Genomic DNA, 27,074 nt, shown 5'->3' with positions numbered 1-27,074 from the left:
CGCCCCAGTTCAGTGTTTGCTCCTATGAGTTTGAACTCATAGGTCTGTAAAAGCTGCCCTCCTCAGAGTGCTGAGTGGTCCTCCCTCCCACTAACCCTCCCAGTGTTCTTTCTGATAGTCCACCCCTCCCTCCTGCCTCTTTCCACCCCCTGCCATCTTTTTTTTTTTTTTTTTTTTCCCCCGAACCCCCTTGCACTTGAGGGTAGCCTTCACCACTTAAATCCCCAACCCCACATCATCTTTTTAAGAATGTTCTATGCAAAACCAAACAGGGGTTGGGGATTTGCTCAGTGGTAAATCCCTGGTTCGGTCCCCAGCTCAAAAAAGAAAAAAAAAAAAAAAAAAAAAAAAAAAAGAATGTTCTATGTGAAATCAATGGACCTGTAGTTCATGATGTTAGATTTTTTCCTCGCATAACGCCTGTTGGATTCATATCCATGTGACTGCACAGGGCACAGTACTTCCTCCCTTTGTATATGTGTGTGAGCGTGCACATGTGTGTATGTGTGTGTGCACATGCCATGTGAGTGTGTGCACATGCACACATACACACACACACACACACACACACACATGTGCTCCCATTCACATGCATGTGGAGGCCTGAGGATGGTGTCAGGAATCCCAGTGAATCATTCTCTACCTTATTTCCCTGATGCAGAGTCTCTCACAGAACCTGGAACAAGTTCCAGTGAGCATCCTGTCTCAGCTCCCATGGTGCTGGTGTTATAGGCACAAAGGGTCACCTGCAGCTTTTAATATGGATACTGGGGATCCGAACTCAGAGCCCCAAGCTTGCTTCGCAAGTTGTGTTACCACTGAACCATCCGCTCAGCCTTACTCCCTTCCTTCTGAATCCTGAGTAGGATGTCATTGTATGATTAGCCGCTCAACCACTAAAGGGCATGTCTGGTTTTTTAATCTCTTTTCTATTTTTATGGGATTATAAACAGAACTACTATCAACAGCCATGTGAAATTGCATCATGTGAACCCAATTCTATATTTCTCTGGGATAAATTACACGGCTTTGGAGTCACCAGATTATAAGGTAGATAAATACTTTCCAGCATGGCTGCAGCCTACCCATCTGGATTGGCATGTTCTTCTGCACCTTAACCAGCTCCTGGGAAGTCACTGTCTTAGTTACTGTGAGGTGGCTGCGAAGAGACACTGTGACCAAGGCAACCCTTATAAAAGACAGCATTTGATTTCAGCAGGTTTACAGGTTCAGAGGGTCAGTCCACCATCATCATGGCAGGGAGCATGGCGGCAGGCAGATGTGCTGGAGGAGTAGGTACATTTGGGTCCACAGGCAGCAGGAAGAGAGAGTCATCGGGCCTGGCTTGGGCTTTTGAAACCTCAAAGTATTTCCTCCAACAAGACCACACCTCCTAATCCCTCTCAAGCAGTGCCACTCCCTAACAACTAAGCATTCGATTATAGGAGCCTGTGGGGGCCATTCTTATTCAAACCACCCCAAATCTGGTGTTAGGGAGGGAAGACACACCAAGACACATTTGAAGGTCAAAGAACAACTCTTTTTTTTAAAAAATTAATTTATTTATTATATAAAAGTACAGTGTAGCTGTCTTCAGAAACACCAGAAGAGGGCATCAGATCTCATTACAGATGGTTGTGAGCCACCATGTGGTTGCTGGGATTTGAACTCAGGACCTCTGGAAGAGCAGTCAATGCTCTTAACCACTGAGTTATCTTTCCAGCCCCAAACAACAACTCTTGAGGTCTATTCTTTCTTTATTTGTGGGTGCTGGGGTCAACTCAGGTCATCAGGTTTGGCCACAACTACTCCTCCCCTCCCCCAGAGGCATCTCAACACTCCACAGTATATTTTTACCTAATATCCTTTGTCATGGGTTTCAATTGTGTTCCTCTGACGCCTGAGGCTGAGTGTGACTTTTGTGTGATTATCTCTCACATGCACATGCTCTCTGAGAACATGTAGGTTCAAATCTGTGATGGCTGATATTGGTTGTCAACTTGGCACACCTGGGGAGAGGAAACCCCAGTTGAGGAACAGCTTCCATCAGATTTTCTGAGGGCAGTAACATCGGTGGTAGGTGGGTGGTTCGATTGAGCAAAGGCAGAAAGGAAACCAGCGAGTAGCTTTCTCTGTGGGTTCAGTTCCTGTTTCTATTTCCCTTCCTCAAGTTCCTGCCTTGGCTTCCTTCAGGGATGGACTGTAAGCTTCAGTCAAATGAACCTTCTCCTCAGGTTGCTTTGGGTCAAGAGTTTAATCAGAGCACTAGACAGCAAAGTGGGACCAAGCCTTTCTTCCCACTGAGGACTCTTGGGCAGCTTCCTTGAGAGTTCTCTATAGACCCTGAACAAGATCCCTGCTCAGATACATAGTTGCAAATCCCTCTTCCAGCCCTACCTTTTTCTTCCTCTTAACAGTGTCTCTGACAGAGCAGAACTTTTTTTTTTTTTTTTTTTCTGGTTCTTTTTTTCGGAGCTGGGGATCGAACCCAGGGCCTTGCGCTTCCTAGGCAAGTGCTCTACCACTGAGCTAAATCCCCAACTCCAGATTTTTTTTTTTTTTAAATACGATTTCTGGAGATCTGAATTCAGGACTTCATGCTTGTGTGGCTAGCACTTTGCTGACTGAGCCATCTCCACAGCCCCTCGGGGTCATGTTTTTTTCTTTCTTTTTTGTAGATTTATTTATTTAATTACTCGTATGAGTGTCTTGCCTGTGTGAATGAGCGTGTACCACCTGTGTGCCTGCTGCCTGTGGAAGTCAGAAGAGGGCATCTGATTTCCTGGAAGTGGAGGTGTGGAGGGCTGTGAACCACCTATGGGTGCTGGGAATTGAACCCAAGACCCCTGGAGGGGCTCTCTCTCTCTCTCTCTCTCTCTCTCTCTCTCTCTCTCTCTCTCTCTCTCTCTCTCTCTCTCCTCTGCACTGCCAAGCTGGGTTTTAAAAACATGGATAAGCAAACTGATTTTAACATGGAAAGAGCAATGAGTTAGGAAGCCAGAACAATGTTGAAGAAGAAGCGGGAGGAAAGGAGAGGAAAAAAAGAAGAGAGGAGAAGGAGGAAGGGGAGGAGGAGGAGGAGGAGAGTGAGGAAGGAGGAGGAAGAGGAGGAGGTAGAGGAAGAAGGAGAGGAGGAGAGAGGAGAAGAGAGGAGGAGAGAGGAGGAGAGCGGAGGAGAGAGGAGGAGGGGATGAGGAAGACAAGGGAGAAGAGGAGGAGGAAGAGGAGAGGGAGTAGTAGTTAAGAGGGCATGAAACTATTTGATTTTTAAGAGCTAGTCTAATGCTCCCACAATCATGATGCAGTGTTGGCGAAGGGTTTTCAGTGTGTAGGTCCCGCATGTATCGGACGAAGTGTTTCATTTTGTTCTTGCGTCTGCAATAAATGACATGACTTGGAAATTTTTGGTTTGCGTTAATTTCTTTTTAGTACTATAAATGTGAATGACATTTTTTTCTGTCAACGTTACATCTTGCGGTTTTAATAAACACACTAGCATTTTTTTTTAATAGATGCTGTGGGAATTTTTTACATAGATAATCGTGTTGTCTGTCAATATGGGTAGTTGTACCTTTAAAGTTTTAATTTTACTGGCTAAGCCTTTTACTGTGATGTTTAATAGGAGCAGAGGGAACAGACCTCCTTCCCTTGCTCCTGGTCTTTTGGGGCAAACACTCAGTTTTTCCACCATGATGATGTTCGCTTTGGGCATTTAAAATATATCGTTTTGGTATATTAACCTTTCCTTCAAAAGATTAAGACATTCCTTTCTATTCTTGGTTCACTCCGAGTTTACACTTGGCCAAGTGCTTTTCCTAGGTCAATTAGTATGGCCATACAGTTTATGTTCTTTATCATTCCGTACAGTTTGTGTCCTTTTAAGATGCTTTTATTTTGCTCCTTCAATAGCTCACCTGGCGGAGCAGAGAACTGTAAAATGCTTTTCCTTTAAATGATTCATGTAAGGTTTTTTTAATTAATTAAATTTCTTTTAGAATATTTATTTTTATTATCCCATTTATGTGACTTTTTCTGTGTAAACGCTTATCATTTGTGCATGTGTGACCATGGACTAGAAGAGGTTGCTGGGTCCCTGGGAGCTGGAGGTACAGGCAGTTGTGAGCCGTCAGGTTACAGGAGCCCAGCTTGGGTCCTCTGGAAGAGCAGCAAGTGTTCTTAACTGCTCAGCCATCTCTCCAGTCCTCAAATTAAATTTCTCCAACAGTGTTAAGGTTATGTAAAATATTTATTCTTGGATAAATGTGGGTTTCAGGGAGTTGGCAGGTTTTATTTAAATGGAGTTTGTATCTGCAGAGTCCCTGTGCTGTGAATCATTGCCCCTTCGGTGCCTGTAGGATCCGTGGTGATGTCTCCTCTTTTCTGTTTGATCTTGTCAGTCTGGCCAGGGAGAAATCATCTTAATTTTTCTTTTCAGAAAACCAGGTTTTGGTTTCATTAATTCTCACATTTTTTTCCTTCCAATTTCTTTTCTTTTCTTTTTAAAGATTTATTCATTTATAATATATAAGTACACTATAGCTGTCTTCAGATACACCAGAAGAGGGCATCAGATCCCTTTACAGATGGTTGCAAACCACCATGTGGTTGCTGGGAATTGAACTCAGGACCTCTGGAAGAGTAGTCGGTGTTCTTAACCACTGAGCCATCTCTCCAGCCCTCCTTCCAATTTCTTAAAAACAAAACAAAACAACAACAACAACAACAACAACAACAACAACAACAACAACAAAAAACCCAAAACCAAAAATCCCCAAACAAAAACATGTTCTTGGGGTTGGGGATTTAGCTCAGTGGTAGAGTGCTTGCCTAGGAAGTGCAAGGCCCTGGGTTCGGTCCCCAGCTCCGAAAAAAAAGAACAAAAAAAACCAAAAAAACAAAAAAACATGTTCTTAGTGTGTTTCCACTCTCTTCTCTGGTTTACTTCGCTCTTTTTTATATTCTTGAGGTGAGTGCTTATGTCTACTTGAGACATATTCATAATTTAATTTCTTTCATAAAATTCCCTCCAGGGACTTCGTCAACTATGTCTCCCTCTTTTCTAATGTCCTACATTTTAACTACTGTTCGGTTTATAATATTTTCTAGTGTGGTGGTTTACGGCTTCTTCTTGGATACATTATTTTCCTGCTTTGTTAATTTATTTATTTTTTGAGATCAGGTCTCTCTACATAGGCAGGGCTGTTCTGGAACTTACTGTGTAGACCAGGCTGGCCTCAATCTCACAAAGTTCCTCTTGCCCCTGCCTCCTGAGTGCTGGGATCGGAGACAAGTGCCGCCAAGCCTGGCCCCGATGCATACAATCTTTAAATCTTTATAGGTGCTGAGTTCCTAGTGTTTAGGACACCTGTTGGCTTCTTCCTGTTGGTTTCTAGTTGAGTTCCGCTATGGTTACTACGGTTTCCATTCTCAGGTTCACTACTCTGGATGTGTTATGTCTCGGGTGAGCGTGCCTGTGTGCTCTCGAAGTGAGCATATGTGTTGCTGTTGATGCATGCAGTGGATGCCCTCTGCATATTGTGGGTTTTTTCCAGTCCTCTTGGTTTTATCAGTTTTGAGCTGTCTTTTTTTTTTTTTTTAGTAACAAACGTACTTTTAATTGATTTTAGGTAAAAGCTTCACAGGCAGGAGCAGTGATTAACTCTAGCCCTAATGTATCAGAACCATATCATCTACATTAGAAAAAAACAAAACAAAACAAAACCCTAAGGCATTATGTGACACATGCGGCTGGCCACCAAATCTGGTCGTTTATATCCCATATTTCTTCTTTAGCTCTTCTACCTTCTCCACATAGATCTTCATGGCATTTTCCTTGGAAGTTCCTTTCAGTTTGTTCAAGGCATCCCACTTGGCTTTGCCCTTGAGGTCCAACAGCCCCGGCCGATCTATATTTACGTCGCCCATGGTAGCTTGTTTGAAGTGGCTGTAGAGGAGCAGCATCTCTTCATCCGTTGGCTGAGACTTGAGGCGCTTCCCCTCCTCAGCAGCTTTGTCAAATTCAGCCTGAGACACTCTGGCGAGGTGACCTGGATCCTGAAAGCGCAGGAGCAAGCTCAGAAGAGGCAGCAATCCAGTTTTGAGCTGTCTTAAGTGCTTACATCTACAAATGGCTATATTTCAGTGAATTACTCTTTCTAAAGTTATTTTTTGCCTACCTGTGTATTTGCTTATTCATTTGTTGTATGTGTGGTAAGTGGGGAACAGTGTGTATGTAGAGGTCAAAGGACAACTTGTGGGGTTGGGGATTTAGCTCAGTGGTAGAGCGCTTGCCTAGCAAGTGCAAGGCCCTGGGTTCGGTCCCCAGCTCCTAAAAAAAAAAAAAAAAAAAAAAAAAAAAAAAGGACAACTTGTGGGAGCCAGGTTTCTCCTTCTACCTTAGGCATCCCAGGATGGAACTCAGTCAGGCTCGGGGGACAGCACCTTAATCCAGTGAACTCTCTCACCTTTCCCTTTTGTGAGACAAGTTCTCAGGTAGCCCAGGCTGCCCTTAAATCTGTGTGGCTAAAGATGGCCCCAAACTTCTGATCTTCCTGCCTCCAACTCCTGGATGCTAGGATCACAGGCATCTCCTGAGGTTAGACCCAGGGATTGTGTCATGTGGGTTTAGCACCGTAACCGTTCTGAAGGGAACAGTGGAGGGTTTCCTGTGTGTGTTCAGTGTCTTATAACAACCATCATCCAATTTATACAGATGCCTCACACTGGACGGACAGGTCAGCCCCCGTTACCTTGCTCACACACCCTGACATCTGTCCGTCTGTTTCTTGACACCGTCTCTTGCCAGCTCCGTATATTTAACATCCATGACATCATACAGAATGTGGCCTTTCTTGCGTGCTTTTCTTCGTCCAGCAGTAAAGCCAGACTGTCTTGACCTGTCCACTCCCAATAATGACACAGAGATTATTATCATTTATTATAGCTCAGGCCTTAATTTAATTAACCCTGTCTATGCTAGTCCATGCTTGCCACGTGCATGGCCCGTTAGCTCTCTCAGTGTCCTAGTACATCCAACTTCCTCTTGTCTGTCTGGCAAATCACCCATGCCTGAATCTTTCCCAGAGTCCCTATCTCCGCCTGGAGGTTCTGCTTTTCCTCTCCCACTGTGGTATAGGGCTCCAGCTCTTGATGAAACCAATCAGAAGGCCATGGGGAAGAATGCTCACAAAATATTCAGGCAGGTGATGGTCCAATAAAAATAACAAGACCAGGGCCTGTAATCCACTCTGTCCTGAGACAGAAATCGACATTAGAATAATACAAAGGCAACCTTTGCACAGTGCACAAAAAGATTATCCCAACACAGCCCAATGTCCCCAAAGGCCGTCTGTGCTACAGCATTTAGCAACACTTCATTTTTTATGGCTGAATAATATTCCACTGCATTCACAGATCCAATTTGTCTATCTACCGATCAGCCAAGAGCCCCTCGATTTAATTTCTTCTAATGGCTGTTGTGAACCACACTTCTAGTAATGTCGTTTGTTTAGTGGAGTGGGGATACTGTAGGAGGAAACTGGAAACTGATTTTCTTCTTCTGAAATGGTCATTTCCTGTATCAGGCCCATAAGCAGTTGGGAAGCTATGGATAGGGTGTGCTCTGTGTGGTGGCTCTATGGCCATTTCTTGAAGCTTTTTCAGGGGATTGATTGGCTATTTAAGTTACAAAATGTTCGTATTGGGCCAGCGATAGGGCTCAACAGGTGAAGGTGATTGCGGCCAAGGCAGACAACTAGGTTTGATCCCCAGAGCCACATGGTGGGAGGAAATAAATAATTCCTGTAAATTTTCCTCCAACCTCCACATACATTTCATAACACATGTGCACATGCACACCACACACACATTCACACACACTCACTCACACACATTCACACACCCACTCACACTCTCACACACTCACAAAACACTCTTATACCCACACAGTCACACTCACACACAGTCATGCACATATACACTCTCATACACTCACACACACGGTCACACTCATGCACACATACACTCACACACACTCATACATAGTCACACAAGTCACACACACTCTTCCACACACATACTCATACTCACACACATGGTCACACTCACACACATGGTCACACTCACACATACACTCACACATACAAACACACACACAGTCACACACAAACACACACACTCCCATATATGGTCAATTCACACTCCCACACTCCCACACACACTCCCATACACACTCACACAAGTCACACATACACACTCACACTCACGGTCATACTCATGCACACATACACACACACACACACACACACACACACACACACACACACACACACTGTATTCTGGTCACTCCTACATCTCTCTTATTCCTTACCCTTGGCCCCTGAACCTTTTCCCCGCAGAACACTTCCTGTTATTATAGCTTTATTTATTGATTTTAATGATCCCTGCCTATCATTAGGGCTATTTGCATGAACATGGACCTGGGGTTGTGTGCTAGAGCATGGCCACTTACTCATGGCCACATCACTGAAGACTCCCTCTCCTCTCACGCCTAGCAGCCATTAACTTCCAAGGGCTCCCGAGAATGGGTGTGGCCTCATGAGCCTCCCCATCCAAGGGGGAAAGCAGCCTCTCCAGTCTTGTGCGTTCTGTGTAAGGAACTGCAGTTGCTGAGAGCCCATGGCAGCAAAGGCCACATCATGCTCAGGAATAGTGTTCCACATCTTCCCCCACCCTCTTTCCCCTTCTCTATCACTATGTTCCCCAAGCCTGGGGCTGGGGGGTGGGGGTGGGGCGCTCATACGGTCCTGTTCAGAGCTGAGCACTCAGAAGTCAGTTATTCTCAGCACTTTGACCCCTTGTGACCTATGCATTAACTCCTGCCCACTGCACAAGATGCTTCTTTGGCCGCGCTTGAGGGCAGCGCCCGCCAATCTATGCATATAAATATAAATATTTAGAAGGCAGTTTGACCCCATGTCCACTTAGCAAAACAGTAGTAGGCTCCCAGGCTTGTGCCCGTGACCTCCGCAGCCATCGGCTTTGACCAGGTTTATAATGCCAGACTTGAATTCCCTCCTGAACACTTCTCATGAGTTGGTTTGTGTGTGTTCGCGTACTTACCTATTTTGCAGTGTTGCGTATTAAACCCAGGGTCCTGCACCAGCTGTGAAAGCCGCTTTGCCATTGGTTACATCACCAGCCTCCAACCGGCTGGTATGCTGCCTATGTTTTGCCAACTTGACACAAGCCAACTGAAAGAAGGGAATCTCGGCTGTGAAAATGTCTCCATAAGATCCAGCTGGGAGGCAGCGTATTTTCTTAATGAGTGATTGATGGGAGAGGGCCCCGCCCATTGTGGGTGGAGCCATCCCTAGGTTCTGTAAGAAAGCAGGCTGAGCAAGCCATGGAGAGCAAGACAGAAAGCAGCACTCCTTCATGGTCTCTGCATCAACCATGGGGAGGGGAAGGGAGACGGGGAGGGAGAGGGAGACAGAGAGACAGAGAGAGAACAGAGAACAGCCAGAGGTTTCTGGAAGAGTCCGGAGAAGAGAGAAAAGGAAGTAGACTGGACATGACCAGGTTATATCCGAGAGAACAGAAGGGAGGGCCCAGAAACCTTGCCTTTATAAGGGTGGTGGGGGCTGGCATCGTGCAGGAAGAGGGAGGGAGGTAAAAGGGGCTAGAGGGCTAGCATGGGGGTTTTGAATAGGGACTGTAAAGGTTTTGATATGCAGCCACAAGTATATGTCGATAAGAGAGCCACATGTCCCTCTCCCAGAGGCCACAGAAATGACTTCTTTTAGCGGACAGGAACCCATGTCACAGGTTCCTGAGGGAGGCTGGCTTTTATGTAACGTCCAGAAATCCTTCCACGGTCCAGATTGAGCAGGGCCAAGATTGTCATCTGTGGACATGTGCACCTCCTGAGACCTAACAGGGCACATCTGCACTCCTGTTATTTAGAAGCAGAGGCAGGAGGATAAGGTCTGCCTTGGATATATAGTGAGTTTGAGGCCAGCCTGGACACCAGGCCCTATACCTCAAAAATGAAACAAACAAAGCCGAACAAAACAAAAGCCGGATGAGGCTATGTTTTAGGCTTTTAGTGCTGTGAACAGACACCATGACCAAGGCAACTCTTATAAAGACAGCATTTAATTGGGGCTGGCTTACAGGTTCAGAGATTCAGTTCATTATCATCAAGGTGAGAGCAGGGCAGCATCCAGGCAGGCATGGTGCAGGAAGAGCTGAGAGTCTCACAAATTCATTTGAAGGCCACTAGGAGAAGGCTGATTTCCAGACAGCTAGGATGAGGGTTTTAAAGCCCATGCCCACAGTGACTCCAACAAGGCCACACCTCCTCCAACAAGGCCACACCCACCTCAACAGGGCCACACCTCCTCCAACAGGGACACACCTCCAAATAGTGCCACTCCTTGGGACAAGCATATTCAAACCACCACAGGCTAGAATCATCTCTCTCTCTCTCTCTCTCTCTCTCTCTCTCTCTCTCTCTCTCTCACACACACACACACACACACACACACCAATCAAATTATGGTCGTTCAACCATTCTCCCCCTTAAACCTCCCTGGATTATTTTAAGCGTCCTTCCAACATTACAACATTCCACCTCCAATATTCTTCCGTGTACATCTCCTTATTTATGCGTCCGCGTGTTCTTGTGTGTGTTTATGTGCACCACGCACATGCAGGTGCCCTCAGAGGCCAGGAGAGGGTGTGCACGTCCTGGAGTTGGACTTACAGGCTGTTGTACAGAGCCTCCCAGTGCGGATGCTGGGCACTGAGCCCTCTGATGCTCTGTAAGAGCAGTAAATGCTCTTAACCGCCGAGCCGCCTCTCCAGCCCTTTATTTCTTTATTTTTAGTAAGTGGTGAGTACTCGCTCTTCAAACTCAGACTCCCATGCTAGCTATTCCTTAACCAGGTATTTCCTTGAACAACAAATGAAAACATTTATACACCGAGTGAGTCCTTGAAGCAGCCACTGAGGGAGACACCTGCTTGCAGGAGCTCCTGGGGTGTCACTGAAACTTTCTCTTCCTCTCCTTTCCTCCCTTGGTGGCTTCCTGTTACTTTTGTCCGGAGCCCAGTGTGTACTAATACTCAGTGTAGCTGAGGATAACTTTGAACTCAAGACACTGCTGGTCCTACCTCAAGTACTGAAGGACCCAACACCCTGTTCGAAGGTCTACTCAGCTCCACCGTCTCAAAGAACGAGCTAATTGGAATTGGAGGTCGCAGGGACCATGGTCCTGGCTGGGTTCGAAAACATAACTCACAGGGAAGAGACCATAGCATGGGTTTTAGTCTTCTACCATTCACATCTGTTTCAAAAGGTGACCTGGCGGGCTGCTTCGGACCAAAGGCTTGCTGGGTCACGTGGCATCTGAATAATGACAAATTGAAATAAAAGGAGGGGCACCTGATGACTCCTAAGGTTTGGAAAAGACTTTTGTTGTAGATATAAATAAGATAGACAGAGGGAGCGCCACTGGCCAAGACAGATGGCCAGGGCCAAGAGACTAAGACCAAAATGGCTGAGGTATGTAGGGAATCAGGCTGGCGGGGGAGGGGAAGCGGAAGCCCAACCCGTGGGGGTGGGGAGAAGAGACTTAGGTAGGGGGCGGGGCGAAGTGTGCCGGGTGGAGCCACAGGCGTTGAGTGATGTTGGGAGAGCTGGGTGGCTATGGAGTGAGACTTGTCTTGGGTTTGAGACCCAACAACATTAAGCTGAGATCGTATGCTGTCGAGGAAAGGATGTTCCAGAGAGAAGGAAAGAATACTCAGAGCCTCAGAGGTAGGAAAGGCACGGGGCATCAGGAGACTAAAGGAACTTTAAGGCGGCTGAAATTTCCAGCTCCCCAGGCCCTCTGGGAAACCCAGAGACCAGGCAGTCCATCCTCCCTTCCCTCCTCTGGCTTCCATGCTGCTTTTCATAGGAAAGCGAGGCGTGTCACAGGCCAAATTGAATAAGCCCCTCTAATCGACCGTCTCCACTTCTCAAATACGATTTGAAAGCCTAACGTGGATTTATTGGTCCCCTAAGGTAGAGGCAGGTTCTGTTAGCAGCACGGCACACCCAGTACCCTGGGAGAATGAGCGAGCGCAGATGCGTGGGACTCAGAGATGCAAGGGTGGAGCACGAGGAGGTGCATTTGGGAGAGAAGAGATTGGGGAGTGGAAATATGTTTTCTAGCCTCGCTCCGTTACAATCAACAACAGCAGAGAAAGCGTCTCCACGGGGTTATGAAAAATTCATTAGTAGCATGCTAGAGGGCTGAGAGGCCGGCCATTGTTTGATTAGATTAGCGAGGATGAGAGCAGTCCTAAATGAACTGAGATTAAGAGTCGGACTCCCCCCTCAGCCAGTCCTCTGTGTATAATCACGGCTTCTTCCAGCCAGCCATCTTTGTTTGTCTACTGAGCTGGGCAGGGGCTGGTACGGTACAGAGGAGGGGTCTTGGAGGGGTCTCGGGGATTCCAGCTCCAACCGTTGCCTAGCTGCTGCCCTCCTGTTTGAGAGACCTGTTTTCTTTCTCTTGAGTCTTCCAGAATCGAGAACCTGTAACACAGGTGCAGCTTTTGAGCCCGAGGAATAGTTTTGGGAGGGAAACCGGGAAAAGCCTGATAACTCACTCAGCAAGCATTCTAGGAGACAGACCACCAGAGATCAACAGAGAGAGTTATGTGGCCTGCTGGCAGGCCCTTAATCCCATTACTCTAGAGGGAGAGGGAGGAGGATCTCTGTGATTTGAGGACAGCTTGGTCTACCTAGCAAGTTCTGGGCCAGCTAGCTAACACAGGGAGACTCTGTCTGGCGGTTGCGGAGAGACCTGGAGAGACCGCTCAGTGGTCAAGAACACTCATGACTCTTGCAGGGGACCAGAGTTTCCGGCATCCATGTGCTGGCTCGCAATTGTCTGTAACCCCAGTTCAGAGCATCTGATGCCCTCTTCTAGCTTCTGTGGGCATTGCACGCACATGGTACACAGATGTACACGTAGGAAAAACACTTATACATATAAAAAAAATCTTAAAAACAAAACAAAACAAAACAGAACAGAGGTAGGGGACCAGTTCTGTAAAGCAGCCTACCCTTAAGTCTGATATTCAACTTCAATCCACAGATCCAACATGAGAAGCCAGGTACAATGACTACTTGTATTCCTAGTACTGAAGCACTCGGGGCTCACAGTCACCCAGGAGGTGGGGCTTGCAGAGCCAACTCATCAGGGAAAGGTGCCAGCACCTAAGTCTGACCACCTGGGTTTGATCCCCAGACCCACAGGGTAGGAGAGAATTGACTCCTGCCCTCTGACCTTCTTCCACAGGTGTATGTACCCCCTCCCCCCATCGAACAAGAATTAAAAAAAAAATAATGGAGATGACGTGTGTGTATCTGGGAGAGGTGGCATTTGAAAAGAGACAGTGCCCCTTGGGGAGAAGAGACTCGGAATGAGCGGACAGCTCATGCAAAGGTCCTGTGGTCTCAGGAACAGCCGGGAAATGTGTGTGACCAGGATGGAGGATTAAAAATCATGTCAGGATGTGAACCGGGGCCAAATCATAGAATCCTGTGAAGATGTAGTAGGGAGAGACAGACTGAAATGTTTGGGGCAGAGGAGCCACTCAGGCTGCCTGGGATTTTCATGCCTCCTCCCACACAGTGGGTTGAGAACAGACACTGAAAGCAATTAGAGGCCATGAGTTGGGGGATGGCTCTTGGCAGACTGGTGGACTGTGGTTGGATGCTGGTTACATTTAGCAGCTTAGAAACTTAGTAACTTAGCAGTTACTGGGAACAGGGTTTGGTCCTTGCCAGCCGGTGATTGAAAAAACAATAGCAATAATAATATTATTATTATTAATAATAATAATAACAATAACAATAAAAAACCATGATAGAAATTTATGGCTACTGTCATTTGAACTTTTTTGGTTGCAAGAAATAGAAATGGACTCAATTCTGCTGTTCCTTGATGCATATAACTGGGGAGTTTTGGGGTAGCACCAATTCAGCTGGGACCCAGCTACTTAGAGGTTAGGGGTAACTCCAGCTCTCAGCTCCAGCTCCTTCCAGTTGTGTTCGGCCAGGCAGGTCCTCTTTGTGGAGACAGAGTGGCTGCTGGGAGCCAAACACAGGCATCCTCTCCCCTCAGCACCATACAGCAAGTTCACACTTATTTCCACCTGGCTCCCGTGGACGGGTGGGGCATCCTTCTCACCTGTCAGGTATGACCATTTCTCTGTTCCGAGATTTAGGAAGACAGATTGCTTTCGTGGGTCAGTTCAGGGAGTGAACTCGGCCCTTCCCAAGTGCCGTGGACCAGACATGGTTCCTCAAAGGAGAGGTAGCCGCTGTTCCTAGAGGCTGTGGTGGGAGCGACTGGAAGAGACAAGGAGTTTTAACAGGTGTATCTATGAGCCTCCATCTGGGATAGTAGCCATTGTAGACAATCACAGCCTGGAACTACAGGCATCTCTGAGCAGTCTGATGTGGGTGCCGGGAGCCCAACTTGATCCTCTGCAAGAACAGCCAACGCTCTTAGTGGCTGAGCTGTCTCTCCGCCCCCATAAGTTACATTTTGAAACACCATTTAAAGCTCCGTGGGTTTGGATCACAGTGTTGCCTCTTCTAGATGTGAGCTGTAATCTCGATGCAACTGGGTAAAGGATGCATTCGTTACAGGTGTCTCTCCCAGCCGTCCAGGTCTCAAGTCATTGTCTGTGACATTGCCTGTGGCCTTATGCCATAACCCTCCCTCTGCCGGGACACTTCAGCCCAGTGTGGCCAGACATAATCTGGCCTTCTCTTCTTTGTTGGAGACAGTAAATATGAAGAAGACCAGAGCATAGTGCCTAGGTCTTTATTCCGCCCCTCATAGCCGTTGTGTGAATTGGGCGGTCCGGATAATCTTATGAAGCCTAGAGGATCCTGGGAGAGTTAAGGTTCAAGTTTACTTATCCAGGACTTCACGATGCAGCTGGTCAAGGGGTGGCGGATATAATGTTGCCCAACTGGACTCTCAGGTAAAGGACAACTAGTCTCAAGTATGCCTAGGTATATAAATGGATATACGTATGCTATAAATGATGCTGGGCGATATTCTCGTACAAAAGCACAAACGGCACAGGGAGCCCCAACATCGCGTGCAATGAATAAGCGCTAATAAAAAAAAAGTGTGCGTCTGAAACTCCAGGTCCGCTGCATCCGTCTCCCCGGCTCTGTCTCTGATAGAGTGCAGGGCTTTGAACGTGCTGGGATAGCTCTCTCTAACAGTGAGCACCGTCGCAAAAAGGTGTTGACCACTCAAGATAACGAGAAAGTTGACAATGGTTGCTCGTGACTAACTGTCTGGCGTGATGAAGAACCATGAGCTGTAGGTGGGTGGCCGTTGGTGATTTTAGGATGGATACGAGTTTACCAGTGAGCTGTATCCCTTGTCCTGGTTTTATTGTTACTTCTTTTTTGGACCATTGTTTTGTTAGCTTTCCATTGTGTCGACAAAACGCCTGAGGAAAATAAGCTTATAAGGATGAAAGGTTTCAGAGTCTCAATCCGTAGCTGGTCTCTGCTGCTTTCGGGTCTATGGAAAGACAGAGGGAGACGGGCAGGAGCAGGTCCCAGGTTCCCTTTCAGGGCACGCCCACAGGAGCCTCACTTCCTCCTTTCAGACCTTACTACCTAAAGACTCTACCACTCACCAACATGTCTCCAGGCTGCTGAGCCAGCTCAGCCTGTGGGCCTCTGGGGACACCATAATGGTGGTTCTGTGGCTGAGTTTGAATTCCTGAGTCTTACCTCTCTGTGGCTTCCTGTGGGTGTGCACCAACCACATAGGATGCAAACGGCACTATCAAGAATGTTACATTTTACATTTAATTCTGGGTTGATGCGCACACTCACAGGGGAGGCCACCGATCCTCTGGAGCTGGAAGTAGAGGCAGCTTTGAGCTGTCTGATGTGGGTGCTGGGAACCCAACTCGATCCTTGTTCCAAGGTTCCAGCCATCTCTCTAGCCTACACAAATCGCATTTTAAATCGGCGTTTAAAGCTATGCGGGTTTGGATCCCAGCCCTGTCTCTTCTCTACTTGACTTCCCCAGTTGGTCAATGAGCCCGAGATCTGCCTATCTCCACCCTGAGGGTTACAGGCGCGCGCCTCCGTGACTGACTTTTTCTATGGCTCCTGGGTATCGAACTCAAGTACTCCACACACTGAGCCTTTGCCCCAGTCACCCCTGCCCCACATGTAAGAACTGTTGCTTAATATGCTGGGTCATAAGAGTTATGCTATGGGGGTGCTTAATATGCTGGGCCTGGGTTTCTCCTAAGGCTCTCCATGGGCGGCAGCACTAGCGCCCCCTAGAGGTTGACAGGAGATGGCAGTCAGCTGCAGTCCCGCACTTTCCACAGAGGGATTTTACCATCAGCAAGGGCCACATGCTACGTCAAGTTTGAGAAGCAAGAGTCTGGTCAGCTACATAGGCTTTTCTCTTTCTCTTTCTCTTTCTTTTCTTTTCTTTTCTTTTCTCTTCTCTTCTCTTCTTTCTTTTTTCTTTCTGTGGCAAAATATTCACATTTTCACTGACTTAGTGCACAATCGAATGACATTAACTATTATGGCAATAACATCACCACCCAAACTCCCTCTGTTCCTCCCCCCCCATAGAAGCCCCTATGCCCATTAAACAAGAACTCCCTCTCCACCTGTACACCCCTCCTCTCCACCCCTAGCCTCTACTTTGCATTTTGGAATTTTCCTCTTCTAGGCACCACATGTAAATAGATTAATACAATACTTATTTTTTGACCCGTTTTCTGGCACTTATGTCTTCTGGGTTTGTTCATGTTGTAATGGGAACCAATACTTCATACCTTTTTTATGGCTGTGTAATATTCCGTCCTGTGGTATATTTGTCGTTTCTTGCCTCTATGAGAAATTGCCAGAGTAAAACAACGAAAGAGAGGAGGGATTTATTCGTGATTGACGGCTTTAGAGGCTTGGGCTGATGGCCACGTGACTCTACTGCAGAGAGGCAGAGCATGTGATATACAGGAAAAGACCAGGGACAAGCTACACTTTTTTTTTCTTTGAGACAGGGTTTCTCTGTGTAGCCCTGGCTGTCCTGGAACATACTCTGTAGACTAGGGTGGCCTCCTACCCACATAGATTCGCCTGTACCTGCTTCTGGAGTGCTGGGGTTAAAGGTGTCTGCCAATACCGCCCCAAGTAGGAGAGGGTGGTCCCCCGGAAGCTACAGAGTTTAAAAGCATGCATACCCCTCAGTGACATGTTTCCTCCAAAGGTGGCCCACCCAGCTGCCAACGCACAAAGAGATTCACCAGTTGGTGAAGTTGGAGCCGTCACTGTCTACGAGAGCCTTCAGAGGACATTTCTAGAGGCACAGACATGCCACCGACTTTTGTTTCCCGTGAGAGTGCCCCCAAACCCCACGTGACTGCAGCTGCAGTACACGTGTGTGCACACGGGATAAACACATGGTACCACAACCGTGTCGCGCTAAGTGAAAGAAGACACACTGTAACTCCATTTACACCCCTAGATCTTCAAAGAAAGCAGAATGTCTGTTTCTCAGTGTCGAGAATGTCACTGTGTGTCAGTGCCAAGGTCCTGGGGCTGGTGGCACAGCAGTGCCGGTGAACTCAGTGGCATGGATCTGGGTACTTACAAGGGTGGATTTTACTGTGCAGTAAACAAAAGGGGAAACGGGGGTTGGGGGGAACAGCTTCCTGGGCACTGGTTTTACACAGGCGTGTGGTGGCTTCCTGACCCTGATACTTAGTCGGTGCCTGAGAAAACAATTTGGTCCTCTGTTTGCTTTTAAATAATGCTAAACTCGCTACGCACCAGGACCAGTGTAACTGGGTGCTGGATCGAGTGAGTGAGCCGGTTAAACCCTTCCCTTTGACAATGCTGGCTTTATCCATGCGATCAGATAAATACCTCTGACACACGACTAAATGGAGGAGCCACAGAGCGGTCTAGCAATTCTCAAAATGACACACGGCTTGTCGTGGTGGAGGTGGGATTGGAGAACCTCAGGACGTAAGGACGGACAGGGGTATGTGTTCTGCCCGTCAAGATGCTTGCCAAAGGTGGTCTAGCCTAGATAGCTATGGGGTTTTCTAAGACAGCATTTTGTTAGGTAGCCCAGGGGGGCTTCAAGCTTGAACCGCTTCGTACAGCGTTGCATTTTCCTAGTGTTTCTTGGAGGGCGTGGGAGGGTGAAGGTCACTGGTCCGTTGCTGCCAAGAGTGACCATCTGTGACTGTTTCTCCTGTGGCTGTGGGTGAGCCTTCTTCAAGTGTGAGTGCAGATCTTTGACCAGGAGGATGGGTCACCCGAGGAGCTTTGGAGGTGCCCAGGGCTCTGGCAGAGGCACACGGGGGCACTGGCTGGGTCCCTCCATCGCCACCAGCCATTATCTTATCCAAAGCTGCAGAACTTAATGCAAATCGAATTTGTGATTTGCCTCTGAAGCTGTAGCTTCCAGAATCCTAATTGAGAGACGCTTATCAGGCACTTGGAGTGCTGTCCGCAGGGGCCGCTTTGAGCATCACAGCAGGCAGGAGGGCTCCCTCCCTGTCAGCAAGTGACCAGGGCATCTGTGTGTGCAGCAGAGGAGAGGGTGCCCCGGGTGGATGCTTTGCCTTAGGATGGGAGCTGAGGAACAGCTGCGGCGAGTGGGGCTTGCTTCTCCTCTTTCTACATGGTTTGATTCCATATGCAAAGGAAGCCACTGCGTGATCTCCTGGGTGGCACGTTCATGTGTGCACACACAGATGTAGACAGACACACAAACACACACAGGAGCGCACAGATACAGACAGACAGACAGATATACACGTATGCACATACAGATAAGCACACACACACATACACACGTACATAAACATAGACTGACACACACACATATACACACACACAGGTACATAAACACATAGACTGACACACACACATATACACACACACAGGTACATAAACACATAGACTGACACACACACATATATACACACACAGGTACATAAACACATAGACTGACACACACACATATACACACACACAGGTACATAAACACATAGACTGACACACACACATATACACACACACAGGTACATAAACACATAGACTGACACACACACATATATACACACACAGGTACATAAACACATAGACTGACACACACACATATATACACACACAGGTACATAAACACATAGACTGACACACACACACATATATACACACACACAGGTACAGAAACACGTAGACTGACACACACACATATATACACACACACAGGTACATAAACACATAGACTGACACACACACATATATACACACACACAGGTACATAAACACATAGACTGATACACACACATACACACACACACAAAGGCAGAGAGACAGACAGACATACATATGTTGTTTCTCTGCCTCTCTGTGTCTGTCTGTCTGTCATCTCGGGTGTGTGGATCTTATTGTTTTGCTCATTAGCTGTGTATCTTGGATCAACTAAGATGTTGATTTTCCATGTTGGGGGATGACGGGTCCTTAGGACCTGCCTCTTGGGCAGGCTGTGATGAGAGGGTCCGGGTAAAAACTGAGCCTTGTTCAGCTGTGCCGGAAGTGATGATAAGTGATGTTCTAGGCATGGCTGCTGCCATTTTTCGGACGTGAGGTGTGCCAGATACTACCGTGTGTGGGTATATTAGAGGAAAAACTCTAAAATTAACTAAAACTGTGGACACGAGGGGCTGCCGAGACGGCTCAGCGGTTAAGAGCCCTCGCTGCTCTTGCAGAGGCCTCGAGTTCAGTTCCCAGCACCCACATGGGGGCTCGCACGTGGCTCGCAGCTTCCCCTGGCTTCTCTTCTCCTGACGCTGCGTGCCTGCGGCAGCTTCCCCTGGCTTCTCCTGACGCTGCGTGCCTGCAGCAGCTTCCCCTGGCTTCTCCTGACGCTGCGTGCCTGCAGCACACAGAGATACGCAGGCCAAACATCCACATTCGTAAATACTAATAAAAACTCTCAGCACAAGCCATCTTCCCCTTCGTGAACAGAGATCATAGGAGACAATTTCTGCTACTTTTATCATTATTATTATTATTATTAATTAAACGTTTTCTGTGACGGTTTGAATCAGGTATGGAAGGTGCTCTGGTTTCCCTCAGACATCTCTCTCATCCCCCTCGACCCCATCCTGTCCTTCTTCCTTCTTACTAATCCCCTTCCCACATCCCTGTCTTTTCTTTTGTGTCTGTCCCTCTGGGTCTATTCAAGGACATCTGGGTGGCTGTAGGATTCCAAGTGTCCAGTGGAGCCCAGTAGACTCAGCAGAGGACACACGGCTGAAGACCACCTCTCTTTTTTCCAGAGTAAATCCGTAGTTCAGTAGTAAGGGGCAGGTCCCCTGAGCCCCTCTCCCACTCACGGCTGTTGTGAGGGCCCCCTGCTTTGATTTCAGGATTACACTGTTCATGCTGTGTCTAAAGGATGGAATTTGTCAGCCTGCCTCCTAGTCTTCCGGCTCTGACATCCTTCCTGTCCCCTCAGCGTTCCCTGAACTTTGGAGGGAGGGACTCTATTAAATAACTTAGTTAGTGACGAGTTCCCATCCTGCACTTGGGCAGCGTCTCGGGCAGACATGACTCTCTGCATTCGCCGCCAGTTCATGGCAAACGAGAGGTTTTTCTGCTTATGGTTGTCGGGAGCTTCTGTCTCGCTGGCTGCACAGAGCCAATGAGGAACGGGAGGTTCCCGAGGCAGCAGGGGCTGAAGGGAAACCCCAAGTTACAATATAACGACTATAATTGCTATTTTGATGTGTATGAGTGTTTAACCTTGCTGCATGTCTGTGCACCATGTGTGTGCCTGGTGCAGGAGGAGGCCACAGGAGGGCACTGGGGTTCCTGAAACAGAAGGCATAGATAGTTGTGAGTCACTCTATGGGTCCTGGGATTTGAACCTAGGTCCTCAGGAAGAGCAGCCAGTGCTCTTAACTGATGAGCCATCTCTCCAGGCCCTGTTCTTTTTTTTTTTAAACCTGAACTTATAGACTTACCTTAAGACAAACAGCTAAACCATGCATTTGTGGGCAACACACTCAGCAGGCGACTGTAGCTTTTGTCTCCTTGTTTGTACCACGGTGCTCCGAATGCAGTTTCAGGGATCCAGGAACAAGTAGGGAAGATTCGGTACCAGTTCCTACAGTCTTCTGTTCCCTCTGTGCACACGCGGGTCCTTCGTGTGTTTCTTTTCTTTTTTCTTTTTTTTCTTTTTAAAGATTTCTTTATTTATTCTATATGAGCACACTGTAGCTGTCTTCAGCCACACCAGAAGAGGGCATCAGATCTTATTACAGACGGTTGTGAGCCACCATGTGGTTGCTGGGATTTGAACTCAGGACCTCTGGAAGAGCAGTCAGTGCTCTTAACCACTGAGCCATCCCTCCAGCCCCCGACCACTCTGTTCTTAGGAGAAGGTTTTTATTGTGAATGAGAGAAAAACATTCAGAGGCATCTGGGAAAGTACAGAGGAGAGAGCAAGAGAAACATATCTGGGGATGGCCAGGGCTCGGAAGTGAGAGAGAGTGAGCTGTGGCGCTAGTGAGACAGATGAACAGAGCGAGGGAAAGGAGAGAGAGAGAGAGAGGAGAGGAGAGAGAGGGAGAGAGGGAGAGGGAGGGAGAGAGAGAGAGAGTGGGAGAGAGAGAGAGAGAGAGAGAGAGAGAGAGAGAGAGAGAGAGAGAGAGAGAGAGAGAGAGAGAGAGAGAGAGAGAGAGAGAGGGAGGGAGGGAGAGAGAGAGAGAGAGAGAGAGGGAGAGAGAGAGAGAGAGAAGGGGTTGGGAGCTCAACCTGGACTCTGGAATGTGTAACAGGCACTGAGATCCCAAGGGAGCCTGGAGGCCAGCATGGGCTTTCATAGGCTATGGTTGGTTCCTCCAGAGGAGAATGGGGTTCCTCCAGAGAAGGGTGATGACTCCTTTCAGCAGATGGGAACCAGTTTCCCAAGTTTCTCAGGAGGGCTGTCTTTAACTACAGAGAGCCAGGTCCAGCCAGGTCTAGATGTTTGGACCTCTTGAGAACCAACAACTGCAATCAAAAGCACAAATCCAAGCTGGCTGTGAATTGCGCCTCACTTGAGCATGGACAGTGACGTGGACCTTGGACAAATCTCGTGCTCAGGTGTCCTCAGGTGGCTGCGGGAATCTCATGCGTATTGATTTTGAGGTTATGAATGAATTTCAATGTGTAGACTGCAAGCAGAGTGGTCGGCCATGAGCTCTGAGGCTCAGTAGCTCAGAGCTCTGGAACGTACTCTGTACACCAGGCTGGCCTCAAACTCACAGAGAGCCTCCTACTTCTGCCTCCTGAGTGCTGGGATTCAAGGCCCAGCTCATGGTTTTGCTTGTTTGTTTGAGACGGGTCTTGCATGAGGTCCAGGCCGGCCTTGAACTCATCCTCCTCCTGCCTCAGGCTCCCAAGTGTTGGGATGATGGGTGGGTACCGCCCCTGCCAGCTTTGGGCCTTAGGGGGTCTCCGTGCTTGTATTTAAGGTGGTTTGTATCTGTTTCTATTGTCCTGAGGTGTGAGTAGTTGTCTGTTAGTACAGCTTAGAGCTGTATGGGCACCAGGAGATCAGGTAAATCTTTGAATCCCAGGTCCCTAGTGGTAGCTCTCACGATGCCCAGCGTGCGTGAAATTGTTCAAATGCTTTAATCCTGATCGCTGTTCCCCTTGGATTTTCTTTACGGAATTAATAAAATGTGCTTTCTTAGACCTAAAGGTGATTGGCACCCAGCTTTTCAGCTCTAGCGACACGGGCTCAGGGTTGGTTCATGAGGTTGCCTTCGCAGCTGACCTTCGGTGGATTGGGGAGAATTTCCCAGCAAACTCCCTGGAGTAGTTCGAGGCTGGGGGTGGGGTTTGTAGGGAGCTAGCTGCTACTTTGAGCCTAAGCTGGGTTTGCCCTGTCTTGAGGTAAGCGGGACTCTTTTGTGGTGTGATTAACAGCCTAAATATACCACTGTCAACACGCCTGCAGAGAGCCAACCTTCCCGAGAGCTTGGGAAGGCACCCCAGCTCCGTCTGGAGCACTCCCTCCATTAGCGTCTTCAGGTTCAGGGAAGTAAAGCTCTACAACTTCTGTAAATAGCTGACATACAAACACACGTCCGCTGCTCCCACACCTCCAGTGATTGCTTTTATGAAGTGGGGGGGTGGGGTGCGTGTCTCCTTCTGGCCTGTGACCTCATTTTGGAAAATCCAAACTGATTTATTAGTTTACTAGTTCTGCATAAGGTGGGCCTGTTAGAACTTCATCTTCGCAGAAAGTATCTTCACTAGGGGAGTCTGAAGCGACGGCAGGCGTCTGATCGCACTCAACAGCTCGCATCTCTGGGAGCTTTGTATCGATCGACCGCTTGGGCAGAAGCGTCAATATCTCCCTTTCCTGGATGGGGAAGCTGAGGCTCAGAAAAGATAGGTGAGCAGCAGAGGACCACACAGCCTGCAAACGATAGAGTCTAGATCTGCAGGACTTCAAAGCCTGCGCCTTAACTGTCATGCTGGGCGGTGCCTATAAAAATCCCTTTATAATATGGCCTCTCTCTGTGACCTTGAAGGTGGTTTTTTGAACACTAAATTTGCATATCATTTCCTAGACACTTATTGTATGAATACAGGCAGCTCGGAGTTGGCCTCTGTGGGGGTAGAGAGAACAGCAAGCATGTTTGCACAGTATTGATCATGACCAACAGTGCTTGGTCTCTCTCTCCTCTCTTTCTCTCCGTCTGTCTGTCTCTCTTTCTCTTTCTCTCTGTTGCATATGTGCCTGTGTGTGCATATATGTATGTGTATGAGTGAGAGATAGGTGGAGGGAGAGGAGAGACAGAGGGGGAGAGAGAGAAAGAGAGAGAGAGAGAGAGAGAGAGAGAGAGAGAGAGAGAGAACAGAGAGAGAGGGAAGGAGAGAGGAGAGAGAGAGAGAGAATGAGACCTAAGGTTGATGGTTGATGGGTTGATGTCAAATATTTCCCTCTTCCCTCTGCCCCCTCTCCCTTCCCCTCCCCTCCCCCTCCCCCATCTCTCTCAACCCTGAGCTCACCAGCCCAGCTGTCCACCTAGTTCTCATTTCTACCCCACCCACTGGCTTTCCCATGGCAGCCCTGGGGCTCTGACCTCTGGTCCTCACACTTGCAAGGCCGTTCCCCGAGCTCAGAAGTGTGGGTCTTTGATGAAGCCAGTGAACCGTGGGTTAGTCACTAGAGTGACAGGAGCAGCTTCCATAGTCTCCGGACACGGACCACCCAGGGTCTGCCTAGCCATTCATCATCACAAGCTGTGCTGTGTGGAGTGGCAGGGCAGGTGATTTATATCCTGGCCTGTTAGGTTCAGAGCCGTCGATGCTCTCTCCGTGCTCTGCTCCTCCTGACCTGTGCACCCCTGCTCCCCTGCTCAAGGCAGCTAAGACCTAAAAAAAATGCAAAAAAAAAAAAAAAAAAAAATCCAGATTAATAATCTTATACTTTGGGCCTCGTGGGCAATATGGACCATTTCTTTCTTGCTGTGGACTTGTGCGACCTGAGCCACCAGAGAGCACCAGATTAACATCAGGCATGGTTTTAAAAAGATGGGGTGGGGAGTGGGGGGGTGGGAAGTGGGGGGTGGGAAGTGGGGGTGGGGATGAGAGCCTAGCGAGACAGAGAGGATAGAGGGACAACAGGACCCGGAGAGGGGGGGGGGGGGGGGGAGGGGGGTCTGTGGCTGGCATCTAAAGAACTTGGGTATGGGAACTGCAGCTTATTGTCAAATACGCTACATGCTTTGGGGAACAGCGGGAGAACTGACGGGAAAGTTCATGGTCAGGAGCGGGACATGGCCGGAGGCAGATGTTAGGACTTGGTGTAGGGTTTAGGAGAACAAATAAAAGTCTCCAGGGCATTCATCGTGTGGATGAGGCAGTGGCTGATCGCAGTCCACTGCAACTGTCACCATCATCAGGGCAGCTGCGACCACTGGCAGGGGCCTGATCTGACCTACTGACCTCCTTCAGAGACAGTTGGGTGGGGATGGTCAGTAGACCCTCAATGGAGAGTCCTGCTCTCCCTGTGCCTCCCAGCCATGAGTATGTGATTCTGTCCAAACGACGAGTCTCCAGGGAGCTGGAGTACTAACTGTGGGAGACTAATTGAAGTGGGGACTCCATCTATGCAGCTGTGATGCACTATTCCATACTGGGTGAGGCTTTCAGGGTATGGCTGCGTTGGGGGTCCCCTCGCTTTGTAAGGGAGCCCAATAAACTCAGTAGTTCCTCAAGTTTCACTCTCTTGGAATCTTAGGTTTGTCATCTGGCTCTATAAGGAGGGACCTTTGTTTACATCTCCCCAAGGAAGGAGCTTAGCCACACCTCCTAGATGCCGCTCTCTCGCTGTCCTTGCCTCGGTATCTGGGAAACCCCGTGTGGGTTCTTGGCTTCCTCTTTTCTTCCGAAAGCCACACATAGTGGAGTTGGTTCTACTGGGGCAAGAGAGTAAGGGTCAAGGTCTGTGGAAGTGGGGAGGGGTAGTCGTGGTGCTGAGACTGGAAGCAGACGACCCTGAGTGCGTTCCAGCCAGGATTTCAGGTTTTACACAATTTCTCCTCATTTTCAAAGTCAGACAGCTATGGTGACTTGAAAAGGGGATTGGCGTGGGAGCCGTGTTCATTCGTGTTGGTCACCTGCTGCTGAGGCGAGAAAGAACTCAGAGAAGCCACAAGGTGTGGCTTCAGAGCCTGGGCTCCCAGGCAGCATCTGCAGCTGGAGCGTCCCACCCAAGCGCATGCGCTGTGTCCCGGCTTCCCAAGCCTTGTTACTTTATTAGTAAAGGAAAACAGTCTCAGATACCTCCTACATGTTATTATTTTTCTTATGTTACTTAAATAGCTACTGACACAAGTTAATATAATCTCATTAAATTATATTTATTTAGTTGTTCGTGCGTGCATGCGGCCTGTGTGTGGAGCTCAGAGGACAGCGGGAGGAAAGAGTTCCCTCCTACCGGTTCTTGTTGGCCTGCCTGCTTGCAAGACCAGTTCTTAGCTTGGGATATTTATTAAGGTCTAGCGACTCTCTGTGTGATGACCTAGTTGAGGCTGTGTTATCAGACTTGGTGCATAGAGCAGGCTGACCAATCCTTACCGTGTGCTGAGCAGAGTAGCTGACCACAGTAGAGGACAATCCATCCCCAAATATCCAGGGAGCCCAGGTTAAAACTCTCCTGTCCACACCACGGCATAGCGTCTAATACATTCCACACAGACGCCCAACAGCACTGAAGGCCGCGAACCAGCATGCCCAAACCGAATACAGGTGCTTTTGCAAAACCAGGTCATGCCATCGCCTGACATCAACGATGCAGATATTTTGCTGAGAATAAACTGCTCATTAAAATTCAACGGGCCCAGCCTGCTTTGGTGTGGGTCATTTGGTCCCTGGTGAGCCTCAGGCCCGTGCTTAGTTGGTGGCTTAGTTTTTCTGAGGCGTGTCAGTTTTTCTGAGGCGTGAAGAGTAATGGACCATAGGAGTGACTATATTTGGTCTTCACTCAGGGGATTGGGCGTGATCCTGTGTATTGAATCTACCGAAGTTCGATTCTCATTAGCTGGTGATAATTAAAGTGGCGTGGCTCAGTGCCAACTGTCTTATAAGTTAGGGCAGCCGAGGGCCCCAGGCAGCACTCGCTTTTAACGTGGGTGTCCAGGTCACCTAGCAGGTATATGACCTAGGTCCCATTCTGAAAACTTACAATGTAACAATGAAATAAATACTTGAATAAAAACGTAAGATTTTATTTGAAAACACTTCTGGCACAGAGGAGATGTCTCGGCGGTTAAGAGCACTGGCTGCTCTTCCGGAGGACCCAGGTTCAATTCCCAACACCCATGTGGTAGATCACAACCGCCAGTGTCAGAGGATCTGAGTCCCCCTCTTCTGGCTTCCGTGGGCACCAGATATGTACACGGTGTGCAGACATGCACGCAGGCAAA

At 48.2% G+C, this 27,074-nt stretch overlaps 2 protein-coding genes across 2 annotated transcripts in view; one reads left to right on the top strand and one right to left on the bottom strand.

Annotated features, from left to right (window-relative positions):
- Positions 1–27,074, top strand: part of Ksr2 (kinase suppressor of ras 2) — a 362,348-nt gene that overhangs the window by 14,195 nt on the left and 321,079 nt on the right. The window lies entirely within an intron of this gene.
- Positions 5,675–6,091, bottom strand: LOC116885130 (acyl-CoA-binding protein-like). The gene has a single exon (XM_032886287.1). It carries the CDS (start codon positions 5,959–5,961, stop codon positions 5,770–5,772), a length of 192 nt encoding a protein of 63 aa, XP_032742178.1. The 5' UTR covers positions 5,962–6,091; the 3' UTR covers positions 5,675–5,769.

Source organism: Rattus rattus, chromosome 16 (assembly GCF_011064425.1).
Source record: "Rattus rattus isolate New Zealand chromosome 16, Rrattus_CSIRO_v1, whole genome shotgun sequence".
NCBI classification, from domain to species: Eukaryota; Metazoa; Chordata; class Mammalia; order Rodentia; family Muridae; genus Rattus; species Rattus rattus.
This window is presented reverse-complemented; position numbering and strand designations above follow the sequence as displayed.

Excerpts from the sequence above, each read along its gene's own strand:
- LOC116885130 (XM_032886287.1), bottom strand. The coding sequence starts at position 5,961 with ATGCTGCTCCTCTACAGCCACTTCAAACAAGCTACCATGGGCGACGTA.